General features: G+C 42.5%; 1 protein-coding gene across 10 annotated transcripts in view; it reads right to left on the reverse strand.

Moving 5' to 3' along the window:
* The window catches only part of ARID1B (AT-rich interaction domain 1B), a 327,313-nt gene extending 305,302 nt beyond the window's left edge, over nucleotides 1-22,011 (reverse strand). For all 10 annotated transcript variants that reach the window (XM_065057320.1, XM_065057323.1, XM_065057318.1 and 7 more), the window contains exon 1: nucleotides 20,136-22,011. In XM_065057320.1, the coding sequence (XP_064913392.1) occupies nucleotides 20,136-21,866 (1,731 nt within the window). In that variant the 5' untranslated portion in view covers nucleotides 21,867-22,011. The remainder of the gene's footprint in view (nucleotides 1-20,135) is intronic.
* Between the last annotated feature and the right edge of the window lie 591 nt (nucleotides 22,012-22,602).

Raw genomic sequence — 22,602 nt, forward strand, 5'->3', positions numbered from 1 at the left:
TTTTAAATAGTGCAAAATATTAATAGTAACCTGGAAACTAACCAGTTTATCTTGTTTGTTTGTTTTCTTTTTACCATCGTTCTATACCAGTCTCTGTATCCTGTTGGTTGAACACCATAAAAATCCACTGTCCAGTTAGAGACATATCAGCAGCATCAGCTCAGACCAAGGGACAACTAGACACAGACAGCAAATATGGGGACAGACACATATTGTGGAGCTGGACAGACACCCCTATTGTGGAGCTGGAGCAACAGAATTTTGGTGAGTACCTGCCTGTGATTATTTTTCATTTATAATTATCTTCTTCATCAACATGGACACTGTCAGGAGCAGGGAACTGACTTTCTCAGAGGAGCTAAACAAACAAAAATTTGGCCAGCACCAGGTGATTTAAAGCATTAGAAAATAGACTTTTTTCAGTAGTTAAAAAAGATCCTCAATTTTAACTTTTTTTAAGATTTAAATCAATCACCAGAACAAACTACAGTTCTGAGTGAAAATTTTCATTACTGATTGAAAACATTTAATAACTAATAAATTAGAAGAAACAGGAGACTGCAGGTCAAAGCCTCTGTATTACTTGAGAGAACAATGTGATTGCAAACCATGAATTCACACACATGCCTACATTCACACCAGCTCTTTTCTATAATGTAACTGATTCCCAAGTATCGTTTTACAATTCTGATTAGGTCTTACAAAAATCTTGTTTATTAAATTGCTTTCTTTAGGCATGCATAGCTGCTAATTTGTTTCCAACTAAATCATGTATCATCTGAAAAAGATTACATTGCAACAGCAAAACAACACTCCTGGGATTATGCTTCATCTGGATTTTAGAACTGAAAGGACAAATATTACAAGAGTTGTAAATTTCTATTTAAAGGTGATGGTGGCAAAACCACCCTGTAACAGGGTAATTCCAAACAGAACTATTAGTGTACTTAACATGTAGCAGCCATACTAAGAGAGACACATGTAGCAAGTCAAAAACTCAAAAGCATTAAGGGATCTGTTCAGCTTTAAACTTTAATTTCTACAAGTAAAAAATTGCTCTTTAGATCAACATATGTATTTATACAGACATACTTCATAAGCAAGATAAATAATGATAGGAAAAAAATTAAAAGCTCCACTGATTTTAAAATATTATCAACTCTAATACCCATAGGATTTAAACAAACTTTAAAAATGGCAGAGATTTAGGAATTACTTCCAAAGAATTCTACAGAACAGACCTCCAAAGATACCTGGATACTAACAGAAAGTTCCCCATGGCTTACTCAGGAAAAAATTCTGACCTGCGTTTAAACCAGGTCAAATTCTGGTTTAACCCTTGTGCCTTCACCTACTTCTCACTCAAAACAGTAGAAGTTGCTAAGTCTTCACCGCTCTTTGCGCAGTCACTCCAAAAGGGACAAGTCTTTCAACACTGTCAGACCATGAAACATCCTAGAGCACCTCAGCACAAAGAAACACATGCATATAACACATGCACCTAGGTAACTGCAGAAATAGGGAAGCAGGATTAATTATCCTCTGCAATATATTATCCTGGATGTTCAGAATGAAGTGCATGGTTTTAGTATAATTCCTATGCAGAACTGTCAGTTTCTATACAAAGAAGGCATGTGTTTTCAATATATGATCATAATTTTCTTTTAATATCACACCATTTAAAATTAAATTAAAAATCAACATGCAGGACGTATCTGGTCTGAGAAATATGCAAGCAGGAAAGCTGATCCACTTCTTCAGTATTTCTCATCCAAAAAACATCATCTCACAGGAAACTTGACTATGCCATATTCACAGAATTTCTTCCCCTCTCCCACAGCAGAAACCATTAGTTTCAAATTCTGTCTGCCTGAAAACTCTTGGCTTCTTTCCACTTCTATGCCCACCTCTTATTTCCCAGTCCTTAAGAGAGCCCACATCAGCCATCCTGTGAAAACACCACCACAGCATTCCTAAAATCACTTCAAAGAAACTCCTTTTTTTGCTAGAGAGGACATTCAGGATTAATGAGCCCCCTTTGGGCATACCTAAAATGCAGTAGTCCCAACTTCCTAAAATTACTAAATCCAGAACAGAATTAAAATTAATGATCAGATTAAACGGGAAGAAAGAGAGGGAAATGACAGCCTTCGTAAGCACTGAAATAGTACAGGTACGAGGAATCTTTCCTCCATGTCTGAGTAAGCTATTTCTGAGGACAACGGCAATTTGAGTATATTTACATCTAATCTTTCTCCCTTCTCCAAGGCTGCAACTTGCAGCAGCCTCTTCCTGCAGCTGATGAGGGCTGAAGACAGTTCATTCTGTCAAAATCACTTGGCCCAGTCAGATGAGGTCATTTAGCAGCAAAGACAGATGCTTCTCAGCCAATATAACTAAACTAAAAAGGCAAAATAGAGCAAACAAGCCCAAAGACTCATTTTAGCAACAGAGTATCTGCAATTCCAATTTTAGGTATTGTTCAATTTAGAAAGATGTTGTTCATCCGACACTCATTTGCAAACTTCAATTTAGGATTAAAGAGCTGCAGATACCATGTGTAAAATTCTGAAACGTACATTCTATTTATTCTTCAAAGAAAAAAGATCTTCTCTTGAAGCCACATTACTCACTTCATATCTAACCTGGCGTTTCAGCTAAACCCAGTTCTTCTGACAAGTACTATGATCTCTTGAATACATTCTTCCCCTTCTCCATTTAAACTCCTACCCCTAGCTGTTAGCATGTTTTTTGTTTGATTGGTTTTGGGGTTTTTTATGTTTTGTTGTTTGGGTTTGTTTTGGTTTTTTTTGCTGAGCTCTTTCACAAAGAAAAAGAAATTGAATTTTTTAAAAGTGAAACTGATTATATACCAGAAATACTGTCAAGGATCAAAAGGAAATGCTACACATTTTTAAACTAAATTGCTCAGTGCCCAAGAAGATGAGACACTGATTACAAAGAAAACACAGAAAAAGAATCACTTCAGGAAGAAACACACCTGAACAACAGACTACCACTTAAAATTAGAAATAGGCATTGCACTCAAAACTACACAAGCATCATTAGACTATTTTGACAGAAAGCATTAAGTTTCCAAAAACGAGAAACAACTACTCAAATACTTGAATAATCCTGTATGAATCCACATATCCTCTCATACCAGCTCTATGACAAGTTCAGCTGCACAAAGCTTTGGGCGGGGGGAAGGTTATGTATAAATAATTCCTTTTTGCTCATTCCGTAACTCCTACAGGACAGAGCAGCATCCGTCTTGAATGGTTTAGGTCCATCTTATCCTGCCTTAGAGCAGAGGGATGGATTAAATGACCTCTTGATGTCCCCCCCAGCCTTGCTCTTCTATGATTCAGAGGTTATTACATCATCTCTATTTTATTTTAAGACTTTTCCTGTTTCTGCAATTTGCTTTTCATTTCAAGTCATAATCTTCAATTTCTGACACAATGAGACAACATGGACTTCATAACACTATAAATATAATATAAATACCAATAAAAGAAAATTAAGAGGGAAAAAAAAAAAAAACCCTATGATTTCAAACCAGCCATTTTGCAAGAAGTAGAAACAATACATAAGAAAAACTGTTTCTAAGGAATTTATGTTGATATTTGCAGAAACTGCTAAAACACTGTGAAGAGGTGTTTACATATTCTTCTTTTGGGGGTCGCACAAACGTAAGGATGAGACATGCTGTATTCTAAGCAGCAAAGGAGATACGGACAGAAGAGAACAAGAGAAGGTGGCCAACATCAAAGCACCGTCCGTGTAGATACTAGGTACCCACTTCTGACTGAACCAGACAAGGGAGATCACCCCTACCAAACCTACCTTCTACAGAGCATTACATTGTCTTCTGATGGCATCACACATCAGAAGAGCACCTGCACCCTCCCTTCCCTCTGTTTCCAATTTGAGCTGCTCCTTGTACAACTGGAGCCTAGTAACGTCAATTATGGTCCCAACTGTCTTGTGTGAAGATCAATAAATCTCAGCAATTCCCTAAACAATCAACATTTTTGGAAGTCTTTTTTTTCCCCTCCAACTTCACCAAGGAACCTTCTTTCTGTGATCCAGAGATGCATGCAATTAGAGCAACAGCACAATCAAACTCAAGGAATAATGAGAAGCGGGAGACAAAAGGTGTCCAACACAGAATTCACTAGGCAGCCACAGACTATTCCACCTGTTGCATCATTGTACACTGTGTACTCGCAAAACCACAGAGGGGAGGGGAAAAAAAAAAAAAAAAGAAAAAAGGCAAATACATCCAAGCAGCTAGGAATATTATTTTTGATCCCTTTTTATATCCTATTGTTATCCACAACCCAGGAAGCTGTTAATTGGCCTAAGTAATTGGTTTAAATACCCAAGTCCCATTATAAAAAAATATACTATGAAAATGCTTAGACACTTATCACAACCAAGAAATTCTTAACTAAAGTTCAAAGCTGAAAATGCACTAGGGACTTGTCTACACTGAAGGAAAAAAATACATAATTATACCAATGTAACTAGCTCAGTGTGGAAACTTACTCCAGTATAAGAGTACCCTTTCACACTTAAACTTACGTGCTTTGGAAGCAGAATAAGATAAACCATGAAAACTCTTATTCTGGTATAAGAGTGTCTCCATAGGGAGTTATATTGGTATAATTATAGCATATAATTATAGCACATAGTTGTACCATTAAATTTCCTTGTGTAGACAAGCACTAGGTGCCCAGTCCACATACATTTTCTAGCAAAACAAATGGTTATCAAATTCCAATAGAGGCGCATAAAATACTTAGCTTTTATTTTTGTTTGATGAATCTTCTTCATTTTGAAGTGATGAATTACTTCAATTAATCTTCCTTGCAAATGCTTTTCTCTCTGCTATCCTATATGGTAATAGATTATTCTTCTGGTGGAGGCATCATAAACTAACACTTTGAGAATGGCTGCCATATCTCCCATACTGATTTAGGCTCTCATTATATAAAGTAAGTGGTGAGAAATCAGGTACAAGGAAGGAATAAGGTGCTGTTTACACATTTGGCTGTTAGACTCGCACCTTTTATAGTACATCCCCTGCTACTTTAAACAGTCAAGTGCTTCAATAATTTAGTCTCTATCTTTCTGACAATTTAATTCTCACCTCATTTGCTGTAGAAGTTAAAACATTTCAGACAACCTTGAGGAAGCCACGCTTCCTCCTCCCTATCCCTGTACACAAAGCAGAGAGAAAAAGTACATCTAAAAACCATGCTATTAGTTGAACTTCAAAATACAAAAAAGAACCATAAAAGGTCTACAAAAGACTCTTCAGAATCTTCTGAAAACAAGCAACTTTTCAGAGGGTACTGAGCTCAGAAACCCAAGCTTAAGTGAAATAAATGGTAAATTTTTATGAGAAAGATCCCTTAAAAAGGGAGCAAACACAAATACTGGTTACACCAGCCTCCAGAAAGTGGAAAACACCGAAAATCTGCCACAGAGATGTCAGTGAAATTATTAATAGCAATAATACTTCAGTTTGGGCATTTAAAACACTCTACTAGTAAAGGTTAAGTGACCCTAGAGATAATAAAGGATTACAGTAACCATTTTGCAGGACACATAGGTAAATCCCTTTTGCAAAATGCATTTTTTTTTCCTCTTTAACCATTTCGTAAAAAAATGCACTGCCCAAAAAATAGCTCTTTGCGGGTTAGGCACCCCTGTGTTTTCTTTGGGACTTCTGAACAATTTCACCCCTCAACACTACACTGGGTTTCATCGCTTTGGTTTTGGAACACATCCCCAGCACTCCAAAACTTGCTTGCTCCCACAGTCACCATCTCCCTTGGTGGCAGAGACCCCTCGCCTGCGCTGCCCCTCCTTTCCCCCCCATACCCAGCAGAGCCCCCCAGCCCTGCCAAAGCCCCCCAGACAGACCCAGAGGAGAGACCAGCAGGAGGGCTGCGGAGCGAGGACCACCACCTTCACAGCAGCTCCATCCCAGGGGTGCCCACACTTGCCACGCCTGGAACGCCAGCAACGGGCCAAGAGCTTCCAATGGACTGTGACAAAACCGCTGCCCCATTTCCAAATCGAAAGCTCGCATCTCTCTGCAGAAATTGCGTTCCTAAGCGTTAAGGTCAACTGATTTGGAAATTCATCCTCGTACTTTTAAGTTTGCCAGTATGCCTCATGTCTGCAAAGAGGCTTGAAAAGAAACACTGACAGTTCTTACAATATCATCATGAGAAAAGCAACAGCAGGAAAAAGTCTCAATAGGTATTATAAAAAAGGACAACAAAAAAAGAAAACTATCAGGCTTGACAGAAAATGGGTATTAAGACCAGTAGTTCTAATGGGTTAGCAAGATAACGAAGGAAGGTTAGTCCAGAACTCCAACAGAAGACTGGAATCATTGCCCGTATGATTCGAAAACACTGTAAATCATTGAAGGAATTAACTTCACCTGCCCTTCGACAAAAACACCTGAGCTTATCAGCCTAGACTTCTTTAGAGCAAGGGGAAAAATAGGAGCATGATTCATTAGCTCTGCATTATGTATCTACTTTAGGATGAGATGATTCACACCAAAGAAAATACTATTTCTTTACACCAAAGTGAAAAGCCGCCACAAAAAGATCAGGTATAAATGCCTACAATACAGATGCTTAGATGAGTCCCACCTGTGAAATCTAGTATTTCAAAGATAATGAAGGCTTATTTGGCCACTGCAATCAGCATATTGTGTAAAATTATCATCTTGGGGAAAAATATACACATATATGTATGTATATATACCTTTTATCTTTCTGCCTCGGATTTCCTGCTCCAGAGAAACTAAATATCTGCTATGATTTACAGAGTAATTTTACACTCAAGATACAGCCTCATGATGAGTTTAAGCTGACACAAGCCAGTACCATCACCAAAAGGGGCTGTCCTGCCCTGACCGCCACCCTCACCACACTCTCCCTTGCTTTGCCTCTGTCCTGCAAACAAGACCAGCTCAATGACCTGGCTGGAAGTGAACCATTCACAGGTTTTATTTGGCAGGATTACTTTTCAGACAAATCAGCCAGCTGATGCGACTCACCTTAGGACACAAGGGAAGCAGCAGGGAGCTGACAAAAGGGTGGGACTAGTCTTTTCAGCACAAGTGAAGTCTTACATAAGCTCCAGACAACCATTAGACTCACCCTTCGGTGTAAAATCTTTTAGCCACAGAAAACTCGATAAAAGGGTATCCAAGGAGTGTAACAAAAGGCTACAGAAAAATGCAGAGGTAACCAAATTAGGTTTTCAAGTCGTCTTCAGTTTTCCCCAAAGAAATTCTGGCTTGGTATCTACACAAAAGGCACATGTCCATTTAGTTCAACACATAGTTTCCTATACAATTTATGTGTAACAACCTTTCTCCTGTTCATTTGCTCTTTGTCTCAGCCTCTGATCCTCAAAACCCAAGAAAAATAAGAGGCTGCCTTTATGAAGAATACCCACTTGGATTTTCTGATCAATGTCTAAAGAATTAACTCAATTTAAAAAAATATTCCCTACTTATTCCCAAGCATCAATCTAAAAATGATAGACAAAACATGCCACAGAATTCTCAGTATCAGATAAACATCGGGGGGGGGGGGGGGGGGGGGGGGGGGGATGAATAACATTCATTGTGTCCTTCAGTCTACAATAGGATATATAACCCCACTTCCAGAGATAAAAACTACATTTTCACCTATTCTTGGCACGTTGGCTGAGACAACTTGCTCGAGTAAGACAACCACATGTGAGTTCAAGGACTTCAAGAAAGTAAAAATGTCATCAGAAATCATAATTATTTGAACCTTCTGTTATGATGCCATGACCAGCTGCAGCCCTTAACAAAAAGCACCTAATTTCTTCCTTCATCTCTTCAATGAAGACATCAACACCAAGCAAGGAAAAACTTTAAGCTGAATGTTAAAAAGCAGGAGTAGAGAGAAGGAACAAACAGGGTAAGTCAGACTCAGCTTTTTCAAACCTAAGACGACAAGCAACTATCACAGGTAAATCTGAGATTTTTTTTCAAGAAACAAGAATTGTGGCAAATAAACATCTAGATCATCTTAGAGGCAAAACAACAGAATTTGGAGACTACCATGCGAGAAGACACTGGCTTTTGTTGTTCTTTGAATTCCTAAGGTATTTTCCTAGAACAATGGAACCTTAATTAACTTTTTACACAGGCTTCATTCACCATCTGAACAAGCGACATCCCCCAAAAGAAAATACAACACAGTAGAATAACAAACAACCATCTTTGGCAGCTTGCTTCTCTCCACACTCCCAATCTTCTGAGGACAATTAAAAGGAAATCTACGAAATTAAATATCAAGTACTATAAAACTGCACAGACTGCATCTAGTACATCAGATTCACTACTTAATATAGACAATTACATGCAAAGTGCTTACTCTCCTCGGTTACTGTATTTTCTACTTTGCACATACTCAGCAACACCACACTTCAATTTCCATGCTGACATCTTTTCAAACATCTTTTGGGCAAATATAGAAAGAAAGATTTTTAATTACAGTTGCCATGCCAGGTAAAAAGGAAATAAATTGTGCACATCACATTTACATTCCAGATTGGTTTTGTCTCCTTTGTTTTTTTCCCCTCTATTCTAAGTCTGCTATTATTAATACTTAGAGGATCAGCGTTACAGGAACCTAAAATAAAAAATAAAAACCCAACAACAAACAAACAGCATTATCACCCACAGATACCTACTTATATGATTCCTCCTAATATACTGCCAAGCCTTGCCAGGATTTGGGGGCTTGCCTTTTTTTTTAATGTAAATTGACCTCCAGTCACTGTAAGTCCCTACACAGGAAGCTGGCTTGTGAACGAAGCCACTTTCCCAGCTGTCACTCTGTCCCAACAACTTTTGTGCATAGATGCCTTGGAGGACAGAGAGGAGCAAATACAAGTAAGAGGGAGAGATGGATACCAGGGTCACACAAGAGCTATTTTCTCCTCAGATATATGGTCACGCTACTCAGCATCATACAAATGTAAAATGGCAGAAGACAATAAGGACGGCTGTTCCATCACCCTGATGATTTGGAAAGTGAGAAAGACAGGAATTTGGAGACAATGTTTAAAGAAGGAAAACAAAAAAATCACAAGAAAAAGGAGCAAAAAAGATGATGACATTTGCATATCTTTGGTAAGGAAGTGAAAGATAAGCAAATAAGCCACAAATAAATCTCTCTCCGCAGGGGAAAAAAAAAAAGCAGAGGAAAAGCCTTGAGCAACCATATCTCACGACAAATCTGACACACAGTAGTGTTAGTACCTCCAAAAAAAGTATACAAATGCATCTACCATTCTGCCAACCACACTCTAGCAAAGCACCAGCTCACTCAGCTTAAACCACCCCACCCACCCCTCCCCCCAAAAAAATCAAAGTGTGGTGGTAGTGGTATTAAAATGAGTTTTGAAAAAAACTAAGAGGAGGAATGGGGGGCTATGCAAAGTCTTCCTGGGGCAGTCAATCCCTCCCCTCTGCTTGTCCACAAGTGCTGCATTTGGCAAGTTCCTTATGAACAAACGAATCCCTAAATGATACCCCAATATGTGACTGCCTACCCACGTACCTAAACCTAAAATTTACTGACGGTGTCAAGTCATCCATAAAACATAGCGTTCATCACCAGCATTCACACATAAAAATCTCGACAGCTTAGGCTGTGGTAGCCCTCAGATCCCAAGCTAATTCTTGGAAAAATCTTTATTTTTAAGTGTTGGCAACTATGCCAACACATTGAGCACTTCAAGAAGACTGTTGTAAAACCCTAAACCCTTTGCTTCAAATGCTGCTCAATCATCCCCTCTTCTTTAGAGGAAGAGTTCAATTAAGTTGGGAACTTTTCTGAATGATTTTAAATGGGTTTTTTCATTGTGGTTGGATCTCAGTTAGTGTAATTGCTATTTATATCAAAACATTAAAAGGTCTGGTTATGGGGTTTATTAGAAAAGCAAAATGTGTTTTTAATACCTAAAAAAAAGCCACAACAAAATACTTTGTAGGACTGTTTTCCCCTGTATTTGCATACCACATGTTAAACAACAACAAAGACTATTTTACAAAGTTAGAAGTCTCAAAACTATCCCTAAAGTAGTAGCTCCTACGTTGTGTTAACAGGAAAAATGCTTTTGTGCCATGTTGGAGGGGTATACCGAGTGACACCTGTTGATGTCAGGATTTTAAAGAAAAAAAAATACATTGTAAACCAAAATATAACGTACAACGTAAACAAATACAACCTGCACTTATTAGCAAAAATACAATTTTAAATGTAACAAAGTGTCACTTGAAGACAACCACTAGCAATACCCCGCATAACGTTGTTTCAAAGACGTGAAGGCAGAGGAGAAAACCACCTTCGACAGGCAGCTAAGTGACACACAGTCAAGAATTAAATTGTAAAAAAAAACCAAAACAAAACAAAACTTAACTAAACAAAGCATTCCTCACACCTCTCCCTTTCCACGCGTGTTTCCTTCTGCCGGTGTCGCTCACCTCCCCCGCACGCCCCTGGAATCCCATCTCCTCGCATTACCTCTGCCCAGGTCAGGGATGAATGGCTGTCAAACTCCCCGAGGAAAGAAAAAGAAAAAAAAAAAAAAAAAAAAAGAAAAGAAAAAAACAACATACACACAAAACCCCGCACCACCCCCCCTTCTTTCTTCCCGAGGCAGCACGTTTCCATTGAGAAGCACATGGCTAATCTCCATATGTGAAGGTCAGGGCACTCCAGCCGGGGAGGTGAAGAATGGAGCGGCTCACGTAAGGGGCCGCCCCGCACACCCTGGCCCGCTGCCCGACCAGCGAGATTGTTGAAAAGCAATAGATAGCTTCTGGCAGCGGCCGGGGGAAAAATATTTTGATCATGTGACGCTATACAAGCTAACTAGTTTGCTTCATGTGTGAAACTTTTACAGACGCTACAAATACCGCGTTTGTAATCGGCCCCAGAACCCGGCCCCGCTCTCCCCCCCACCTCCCCGGGGGAAGCCTCTGCCGCCAGCCAGCGGTTCTGCCGGCTGCAAAGGCCTCGGTCAAGCAAAACTTCGGTTTAAAACAAATTACAGAAAACAGAATGCAACCAGCCAACAGCCAGATATATATATAGATATATATATAGACAGATATATATATATATAGATATATTCTTGTTACATTTCACGACTATTAAATACACGGCATCATGAAGTTATCCGCCTTGCAAAAATCTCCCTTTCTGTTTACAGGAAGGGAGAACTTTCAAATACAAGTAAAACTGCCAAATAAAATTATTTTGCCATTGCTGGTACAAAACTAAAGCATCCTCAAATGTACCTACATGTATTTTCCCAGAAACATACATTAAAATAGCCTCTATCTATGACCACCTGTAAACATCTTAAAACAAGAACAGCTCTAAAGAACATGCTCATTTTTCTTGTCTTGGGAATTTTAAGCAACTTAGAAACACTGAATTTAAAAAAGAAAAATCACAAAAGCTAAATTATTTTCCAGAAATCATGTCTGAAAGTAAGACATCAATACTTCTATTTCATATAAACAGAGAATATCCAAAACATTCACAACATAAATTGCTACACACACAAAAAAAACGCAGAACTCCATACATTCCACCCAAATCAAAGGCTGCAAATAAAGAAGCATATTCCTTTGATGCTGTCAAAACAAACCTCCTTATCTTTATTTTTAACTTTAAAAGAATAAAATTTAAGAACTACAAATCCTGTCCTTGTGCTTTCAAAAGACATTTTCAGAGCTGATGTTTCAGTATCTTGTTTACAAACAAGTAAGTCTGACAAGCTAACCAAATAACATGATCAATGCTGGGAACACCTAGTCTCAGATCTCATTCAAACAAATAGAGAGCAGAAGGTACAGTGCAGACTGGATACCTTCACATAAAGTGAGAATTTAGGCTGCGTATTTATTCTGCATGACATCGGAATTAAAAATGCACATCAAACTCAAGTATTTAAATAAGGCAAATATTATCCTTATTTTAACATAGGGAAACTGAGGTATTCAGTAGTGAAACCAGCTACACTTAGATCAGGAAGGCAGCAGACAACTCTCCAGAATTCCTGCACCACTCCTCAAGTAATAACGTTTTTCTGAAGTCACATAATTTACCCACCATGGCTGAATTCACTGCTTGTGTAAAGAAGGCCCTTTTCCACTTCAGTCTATGAATTAAGCCATGTCCACACTGGGAACTGCACACATGACTACAATTATGTTTTAAAACAGCATGTCTCCTTTTGGGATTTTCAGAACCAATTTTCTTTCTTTAACTCAAACAAACAATAAACAACCAAACTTCACATCTTCCTGTGAAAGTCAGCAGCACGAGGGGCTGTGCTATACAGCAAGGCAGCCGAGCCTGTCCTGCACAACACAGACCACTTGGTGCTTTTAAAACATGATCAAAACATGTCACGCAACTGTCTACTTCGTGAAAAACTCAGCAAGTTACTTCTATCATAATAGCCATACCTGTAAACCCCTCAGGAGAGGCTACTTAATAAAGACTCTTGTTACTTTGCCAGTGCAGATACACTACCACCCCAATGGTAAGCTAAATACAAAAGGGTTTGCCGCAACTCTTATTAGTCAAGGATGCAATTAATTCCCTGAGCCTAACTATGTAGCTACAACAGCAGAACTTCACAGTGGACCTGGCCACATGGTCTTTAAAGGGAAAATAAATTTTTGATTCAGTAACTTGGAGGAATCAAAACCATTTTGTAACTAACACAGCTAGAAAAAGAACTAACATCCAACACAAACCCCTGCTGCTGAAGACTTTTTTTTTTGAGAAAGTAGATAACTAAAATAAATTCCAAACAAAGCTGTCAAAGCAAAAAAGATCCCGAGTGTAACAGTTCAGAAGCTTGCAAGACTCTATTAGTAACACAACTAACACTACTCCATTAAACAAGGTGGGTGGTTATACATTAAAGAGTTTTCTCCTTTTTTCAGCAAAAATGCTAAAGCAAATAAGTGACCAAAAAAAAAAAAAAAAACTCCCACATATATCTGATTTCTTTAAAAAAAACAAAAAAGGCAGAAAAAAGATCAGTAGAAAATGCCTTACCCACCCCCCCAATAGTCAGAAAGAGACCAAGGGGGATTGCAGGGGGAGTTCAGTGACACAGCCCTACAGATGGAAATGTCAGAGGGCCTATCACTCAGATGGAAGTCTTCAGAAACCATTATCAGATCACAAACCTAAATTGAGTATATTTTCAAATCTGAAAATGCTATTACAAAGCAGGGGGAAGATATGGCACAGCAGTGAATTCTTAAATGCAGAACACCATTTGGCAATTAGGGAAGTTCAGGTGCAAAAGATCAACTAACTAATATTTACTGAAATTGGAGAAAGGAAACAAATTACATACTTCTTATGCTTACTCCTTCTGACATAGTTACTAACACCACCATGAGTCAAATGCAAGAAGTAATATGCAAGTAAATAAAACACCGACAGCGCAGTACTGAAAGCAATTCCTTTCACACACTGCAGAACCATCAAATTCTGTTATATTTCCACAAACTGGCCACTATCCATTCTGAAATTCAGCAGCCTCATTACTTAGCTTGCTAGTTTATAATGAAATTAACGCTTCCACTATATATAGAATATAAATGCGCAACATACCAATACCCTTTCAAATCTACTGACTGAAAACTATTACACAGATCTCACATTGGTTTTAATAAACATAAATGAAATATTTTTATAATAGCATCAGGATAATGATCTTGGGTTACACAATTTTCTAAATAGTTGCAGGGGCCTTCAGATGAAGTAAGCTACCTAATTCAGGGAATACAAAGTTTGCTGAAGGTACTTTATATATGCAGAAAGAACAATTCCCATATGAAAAGCCATCTTTAAACAAGACACAACAACTGTAATGTCTGCATCAAATTTGCTCACTTTAAAAATGAAGACAATTTATCTGTCAGACTAAACAACAGGACTTGGTCGTAAGGAAGCCTGTGCATGAACCCCGGCAGCCCCCAGCACATACTTGTGCTCTGTGCATCATATTCATCAGAAGGCAAGTCCTGCAACACCAGCTAACCTCCTGGGCATTTGTTCAACTCAATTTTTCATTGAGTTTAATTTCTGTGAGAAATCCAGCGACTTGATATAGATGACACAGAGTACATAATGATAAAACAGTGCAAGGAATACTTGAATTTTAGATGACAGTGCTTTTAGTTTAAGGTGACTATATTGACACAGCAGACAAATCCCTCGTTTCACTCAGTCATTTGTCTTCTCAGTCGTCTCAATAGAAAAAAAAAAACAACTAAATTCTCCCACAACAGAATGTGTTCACAGCAAGACTAGATTTATTCAAAAGCTGAAGTTTACAGCACCAAGATTCTATTTCTGTATAAGAGACCCCTGTTTTCCGTTGTGCCTGCCTGAAGGAAGGTGTATGTAATACGCCCCAGTTTCCCCGTCTTTTACTACAAGAAGAATCGTCCGTCTCTTAGTCCAGTGCAAAGCACACTACAAAGACAGCGTAAAGATCAAACATGCTTGGAACATTGTTACTGAGAAAATAAATTTAGTTAAACATAGTCTTGCTCTTGCACAAATTAGCCATCTACTGTCCCCAAAGCGCACTGTGCACAAATTACATCAACATCTTGGGATGCGTTTATCACCGAGGATTCCTTGACTGGATGAGTCTGGCCCTTGTGGAGCTGATGTGCTCTTGGCAGACCACTGGATGCCATACTCTCAGAAGTACAACAACACAAATCCTCTGGCCCACCTGCAACAGAAACATTGCAGCACTGTGCCCACACATAAGCATTTTTTGTGTGTAACTCAGCATGAACAAGAAGGATTGGATAACAGAAAAACTGAAAAGGTAAGCTTATGGTCTGACAGGCAAAACATAGATCTGATATATAGAAAGCTTTCAAGTTTACTAAAAAATAATATTTAAATTTATTGACAGGTAAGCCGCCTTTAAAATAAATTTTACTCTAATACAATTGGCTCCACAAGATTTTGATGTATTACATCTATTTGCTTCTCTCGGCACCAAGCGATACAAAACCAACACTGCTTAGTACCACTTTTCTATTACTAGTTTTCAAAACAAATTTGAAAACCACTACGGTATACTTTTAATTTAAGTTTAATTAAAGTCCTCATTCAGTCCTACCAAAACATGTATTTAGCACTATGTAAATAGCCCCAAAATTGAAAGAAAAAAGGTTTTTTTTTTTCCTAAGTACCTTAATAATCACAATTCTAAAATATATTCTAGCAAGTTAGCCTAACACAAACACACGCTACAGAAATTCTGCAGCCTTGAGCATGCATGCACAGTGAGTGCGGCAATACTACTTTACATATCCACAGAGAATCTTCAAAGCCTCCCGATAAATGGCACATTTTGAAAAAGTACTGAAATGTAACTAGTTAGGACACAGGTAGATTCTTAAGAAAATAAGGATAAATAAACTGCTGCCATTCACACATTAACAATGAGAATTTCAAAATACCTATGACAAAATATTTGAGGTGCAAAAGTAAGAAAGACCAATCAGCAGCTATCGAAACTTGTTTTCATCACACAAATTTCATCTAGTTTTAACTAAGATACTATTTCAGAATGAAATAGCATCACCTAACAGACCATGCTGAGTAATTTAAAAAAATTTATGATACATATATAACTAGAAAATTTACCAAAAGATTAAATGCCTTAGTTTTTTATCCCTAGAGATTTGAATCAGGATACCAAAAAGATAGTAATCGACTGCTTAGTTGTAGAATCCTTAAACGAGGGAGGCAGTAATACAGCAGACAGGTTTGCATCTCTCTTTATTGTATCTCATACACAGGGTCCTGCTGTTCAACATGTAGTCATAAGCACTACTACAGAAACCAATAACTGAACATCAAACCACAAAGTGTCCAATATACAGTCGTTACATATATATATATAGATGCTACTAACTGAGAATATTGCTATTTGCTACTTCTAAATAGAAGCTATGTGAATACTAAACTGTTTATTCGAAAATGCACAGGGAAAAATATATTTTATTCTCCCATTGAGACATCAAGAATCTATTCACCACACTAACAGCTGTTTAACGGCCTTCAGGCACAGGACATGATTCTGCAGCCCTGGCTTAGCCAGAACTCCCAATACAGGCAACCTATTCGGCATAAAAAGAGCTGCAGAATCAGGAATATTCCGAGTTTCTCCGCTGCAAAACAAAAGATTCATACACACACAAACTCAGAGCAGCTCAACATATTTTTTCTAGCACCTGATATATACTTTATGCTATATAGGTATTCCTGAAAAGACCCAGGTTCTCTCTTTGTGTGTAAGTCTATGTAAATCTTACACATGTGCACAAAGGAGAAAGATGTATACAAAGCACACACACAGAGAGCAACTAATGTGTTAAGATACTGCAGTGCGAATCAGAAGTGAAGAATAAAAGGAGCCTCAGGACTCTAAATATCCATACACTGCCAAAGAATTGATCAATAATCAAAATAACTGAATGACAAAGTACTGTAGTAGCCCTACAGAACTCCTCCACGATAAAATCAATGTATCTGCATGAGCAATATCCATCTGCTTTGAAAACGTGTGTTTCTTCAGAAACAAGAGGCCTCTTTTTCGAGCTTACATCTCACGACCGGGTAAGGTGATTAAATAAAATGGCAGCAAAATTTTCTTAAATAACAGGCTGGACAAACACACAAGTCAGTTCAGAGTGAGACATCACAGTTCTGCATATCACAAAAAATTACCCGTGCTGAGGCAAGTATTTCCTGAACAAGCATCTCAGATGTTGTAGCCTGCTGACGGTCCTTTTTCTCTGTTAATAGCACAGTAGTTTCTTATAGGCATAGGGGCCAATCATCATCTGCTTTGCAAAGACACATGACAAGTGAGTATACTCTAAAATGTGTATACACATACACAGAGTATACACACAGATGATTATTTTAAAAAATAAAGATAAGCCTTCTGTTCAAATGCTGGACTAATATTAATGTTTTTCCTCTTTCAAAAAGCAATAAATTTATCTACTTAACATATATAGACACGTGGGAATTAAAAATAAAAAACACCATACAAAGATAATTGTGTTCCGTATTTCTTTTCTATTTGACATAATGTATTTTATACATTAAAAATATTAATTTAAAATCTAAGAAAATGTCTTATCTCAGTAACTTTCTGGTTAGATGGAAAAAACATAATACTAAGAACACTCATAACTTGCCTTTATGACAATTACTTTGAGGAAAAAATAAATTTTTTTTAAAAGATCAGAAAAATTGTGCCCTTCCCAGACTGCTCTTTCTAAGCTGCATCTTAATTCTTATGCTACAAAAAAATGAAACTAAGAAATCTGTAAGAGAGGATGTAAATCCATAAACATAAGGAAGTATTTCTAAGGGTCATACCGAGGACATAATGAATTTACTCTCACCCCTCCAATAAAAATAAAATACTTTAAACTATTTCTGCAGAAACAGCACTCTGAACTAATATGTACTATGTCTACCTGACAATGGTTTTCCCAGCTTTTGAAGCCATAAATTCTGAACTGCATTCAAATGCAAGCAGCGAATGCAAATATTTTTAAATTAATTATGAAAAGTTATGCATATGAAGCCTCATTACCTTACGGCTTCCAGTGACCCTTTCACCAGAGCAAATTAAAAAAAGGTAAAAATTAACACTCACCAAAAAAAAAAAAAGGCAAAAAAAAAAGCAAAAAAAAAAAAAAGAGAAAAATAAATAAAAATCTTGTTTCCCTAGAAGAAAATAGAGGAAACGGAATAAAAACTAAAAATGTGACAAGAGTGGCCTGTTGGAAGTAGACAAACACACACAGCCAGTCCATCCAGGGTTTCTATTATTATTTTTTCAGGATTAATGCACTGTTCACAAAATTAAGCGATGTTTTCTCCATGTTCTCTTCATTAGTTTATGGAGAGATCCAGCCATTTGAGGACCCCAAAAGCATACACCTTCATTTGTTCCTGTCACTCCTCACTGTTAAAAGCTATTAAAAGATTTAACAGTTCTTAATAGAAAGATGTTGTTGAAGGGAAAAGAAACCCATAAAATTCTAATGTACTACTCCATATAACACAATTCACTTTCCTACTGAGAATTCAAGCCTAATCTCACACTCGTGTAGAAAAATGAGATCAACAACTCCCGATGCTCCTTGAAGTATTCAAACGCAAAAGCACATTTCCCCCCCCAATATCGGGATTCGTTGCAGAGATTAAACAAATGCAACCTCTGGCAGAAGAGCTCCTTTTTCCCTTCTTTGTACAGTACACGGCGTTTTCTCACCTACAGCAGCTACACGCAAACAAGATTTTTTTTTAAGAGGCATGCACAGGTTAGGCACCACGCTAGCAGAAATGTAACGAAATTAGTATTTGAATTTATTTTTTTTTTTTTTACAAAAATCTAATCCCCCGCATAGTATCAATAAGCTGCAATATCAAAAAATGTTTTTTTAGAGGCACAAAAGCGCAACTTGAAATCCCGAATCCTCGTCCAGGCGCTGTTATTACAAGATACTCCCGTACCGCCTCCAATTAGCAAAGAATTAAAGACAGAAAACAACAACAAAAAGAAACAAACTAATAATAAACAGATAGATCGATGCCCAGAGAAGCCGCGCCGTCTAACCAGACTGGATGGGGTGGGAAACGGGGGAGGGGAGAGGGGACGGTGCCCCTGGCGTTTCCGCGCGCCGGCGGCCCCCACGGCGGGTGCCGCTGCCCGGGCCCGCGCCGCCAGTCCCCGCCGCGCGGCCGCCCGCGTTATTTGTGCCGGGGCTTCTGTGACTGCGCCGCTCAGCGCCTCTATTTACATCAGCGGCGCGAGGTGCCCAATGGCGAGCGGGGAGCCAATCAGATGGCAGATTAGATGTCAACTCGGAGGCAGCTGTCTGGAGACGGTTGCAGCCAGTTTACCTCCACAATTCAAATTCCGAACCTGGCGGCGGGGACCCGGCCGCTCCTCGGGCACCGATCGCCCGGCGGGGCCCGCCGGCTCCCCGCACCGCCGCGCCCACCCCGGAAAGGCGCTGCGCCGCGGCCCGCCGCCCCGCCATCATCGCGCCCATCTGCCCATCGATCGGCGGAGTTACCGGGCTGGCGCAGGGGGTGCGGGCGGGGGTGGCGGCCCGCCCGGTGCCCGCGTCCCTTTACTGACGCCAAGGACTTTTCCTTCTTTTTTTTTTTTTTTTTTTTTTTTACCCGGTTTGATTTCCGCGTGTGTTTGGAGAGAGAAACGTAGTTATGCGCGCGCGCACCCACGCGCGCTTCTGCTGGTGGGCATGTCCCCTTCAGGTCACCGGACCGCGGCGCCCCACGCGCCCCGGCCCGCGCCGCGCGGACAGGGGCGCGGGCACACGCGCTCACACACACGCACACGAATTACACACGCGCGCACTCTCCCCACAGCGAAAGGAGCCCGGCTGCTCCCAGTGGATCTCACTGCGGTAACTCCACCAGTGACAAACTAATTTGCTAAGAGCGTGCAACGGCACAACTCGTTCTGTTAAAAAAATATTAACAGATTAAAAAGAGGAAAAGGAAAAAAGAAAAAAAAGCACCGTGGAAGATAATGGACGTTTATCCCCCGGGAAGCCCCGGATCCGACACTCCAGTTACAAAATCCACCACCCCCCCCTCCGCCCCCGTCCCAAGCTGCCTGTCCTCTGGGCCCTGCCTCTCTCCTCCACTGTTTCAAAGTGGAGGGAAAAAATATTAATTGGGTCTGAGAACAACCTAATTTCGGCAGCGAAACCCGCACTTCGGTGCCTCCAGCCCCAGCGGGGCCGCGCATTGTGCGCTGCTCACCCCTGCTACGGAGGCAGCGAGGAGAACTGGCCCGGAGGAGGGAGGAGAGAGGGGAAAAAAAAGAGGGGGAAGGAGGATAGGAAAAAGAAAGTTAATGATAAAGAAACTAAGACCTCGACACGAGTGGCACGGAGCCGGCATTAACCGAGCGCGGGGGCTTACCTGGGTCCTGCTGATGGCCTGCCCGGTGTTCCCAGGGCTCATCGCCGGGTGATTTCTTTGTTGTGCCGTTGCCCAGGCCGGGTTTGCCGCTCCGTACTGGGCGCCCATGTCCTTGCCCATGCCCATGCCCGCCGCTGCCTGCTGGCTTCCCGGGGCGGCCGCCGCTGCCTGGGGCTGGGGCTGCGGCGGGGCGCTGGGGCTGCTGTAGTCGGGGTAGCTGCTGCCGTAGCTCCGCATCATGGGGCTGGGGGACGTGAGCAGCTGGTTCAAGGTAGGGGTGGCCCCGGACGGGTGCTGGTTCTGCCCGGAGAACCGCGCGAAACCGCCGGCCCCCGCGCCGGCAGCAGCCTTGCCGAGGCCGGCCCCGCCGCCGGGGCCCATCATCATGCCGCCGCCCGGCTGCCGCGGGGAGCTCAGCACCCCGTAGCCCGCCGCGGAGCCCCCGTAGCCGCCGCCGCCTGCCCCGGCGGCCGCCGCCGCCGCCACGGCTCCCGCGCCGCCGCCGCCGCCGGGGCCGCGGCCGTAGCCCGGGTAGTGGTTGTACTGGCTGTTGGGGTAACCTTCGTGGGAGTTTTGCAGGGGGTCCATGCTGTTGGGGGCCGCCGTGGGGTGCATTATCCCCATCCCGGGGCTTTGTTGTCCGCCATGTTGATCAAAGCAAGGCCCGGCGCGGCTCGCCGTAGCGCTGCTGGCAGGGGCAGCGTTGCCATAATAGCTATTGAACTCCGAGACACCCACCGCGGAGGGGCCGCCGCCGCCTCCCCCGCTCCCGCCGCCGCCGCCGAGGCCGCCGCCGCCGCTCCCAGCGCTCGGGGGCGGCTGCTGGGGCTGCTGCTGTCCGCCCAGGGGTCCCAAGCCGGGGTGATCGTAGCGGCCGCCGATGGGCTCGCCCATCTTGCCGGGCATCTCCTCCTCGTCGGCGCCTTTATTCAGCATTTGCTGCGGCTGCTGGGGGGGCTCGGCCTGAGCGCCCAAAACACTGTCTTTTCCTCCATGTTGCTGCTGCTCCATGTCTGCACTGGGCTGAGCAGCGCCGCCACCGCCGTTGTTGTTGCTGCCGCTGCCGCCGCCGAGGCTGCTGTTGTTATTCTGCACGGGATGGTGCTGAGGCGGCGGCTGCTGCGGCGGCGGCGGCGGGAATTGATTTAGCTGCTGCTGTAGTGCATGGTGGTGGTGGTGCGGGTGGTGGGCATGGTGGTGGTGGGCATGGTGATGCGGGTGGTGGGCATGGTGGTGGTGGGGCGGCGCGGCGGGGTGATCGCCTCCGACGCTCTTCAGCTTGTGGTTGGGGAGCAGCCCCGTCTCCATGGCCGAGCCCGGGTTGGAGGAGGAGGAGGAGGAGGAGGAAGAAGACGAAGAAGATGAAGATAACGCCGAGGAGCTTCCACCTTCCTTCAGAGCCGGCTCCGAGGAGGAGCCGCCGCTGGCGTTGTTGTTGTTACCGACGGCAGCGGCGGGAGCCGCGTTATTGGCCATGTTCAGCGGCTCGCTGTGGTGGCGGAGGCCATGGTGATCTACATTATTCACGCCGCCGCTGCTGCTGCTGCTGCCGGCCGGACTCCCCTCTCCGACCCCCAGCGCGGGGACCGGCCCGGGCGCCCCCGCGGCGGCCGCGGCCCCGGCCCCTCCCGGACCCCGGTCCGGGCCCAGGCCGCCCGGCAGGTTCGGGGCTTTGCCCTTGCTGTTGTTCGCACCCGCCGGAGCCGCTGCGACTTGCGCGGCCATGATCATCGCAACATTGCGAGTCCGGAGAAATTACTACTGATAATAGTAACTACTAAAAAAAAAAATTGAAAATTGAAAAAAGTCGACCCCCACCCTCAAAAAAGGAGGGCGAGCACGGGGTGGGGGAGGGAGAGGGGCAGAAAGCGAAGCGGCCGGGGAAGGGACTTGGCTGAGCCAAGAGTATCCCCTGCGGACCGCTCCGCACGCACCAAATTACAGAAATTTCCCTCCCCGAGTCCGTGATTGCGATTAGAAATGGTAAGAACGCCTTACGGTCTGTGCCTGTTCCTGCTGTGTGATTTCATGTTGAAAGTTTTTTGTTCAGGTTTAAATGAAACTTTTTTTTTTTTTTTTTCCTCCTTTCCTCTCTAACCCGGATATGGGTAAACACACGTCTGCCGGAGCCGCGCTGGCCCAGCATGGCATGAGCGAGCGAGCGAGCCAGCGCCGGCAGCCATCGCCCCCTCCGCCCCGATCGCTCCCGCGCACTCGCAAAACGCGGACTGGACTCCGCACGGCTCCGGCTCCTGCTCCCCGCCGCCGGCAGCAGCGCGGCGGGATGGGGGGGGCGTGGACCCCCTCCGCTGCCCCTGCTCGCAATCGGGTCCCACTCGTGTGCGCGCCGAGTGTCGCGGCCGGCGCGGGGTTCCCTCCGGGCTCCGCGGAGGCGGCAGCCAAACGCGGAACTTGCGCGGGGCTTGCCCCAAGGCGCAGGGTCGGGCCGGGCGCCCTGGGCAGCCAA

This window comes from Columba livia, chromosome 3 (genome assembly GCF_036013475.1).
Source record: "Columba livia isolate bColLiv1 breed racing homer chromosome 3, bColLiv1.pat.W.v2, whole genome shotgun sequence".
NCBI classification, from domain to species: domain Eukaryota; kingdom Metazoa; phylum Chordata; class Aves; order Columbiformes; family Columbidae; genus Columba; species Columba livia.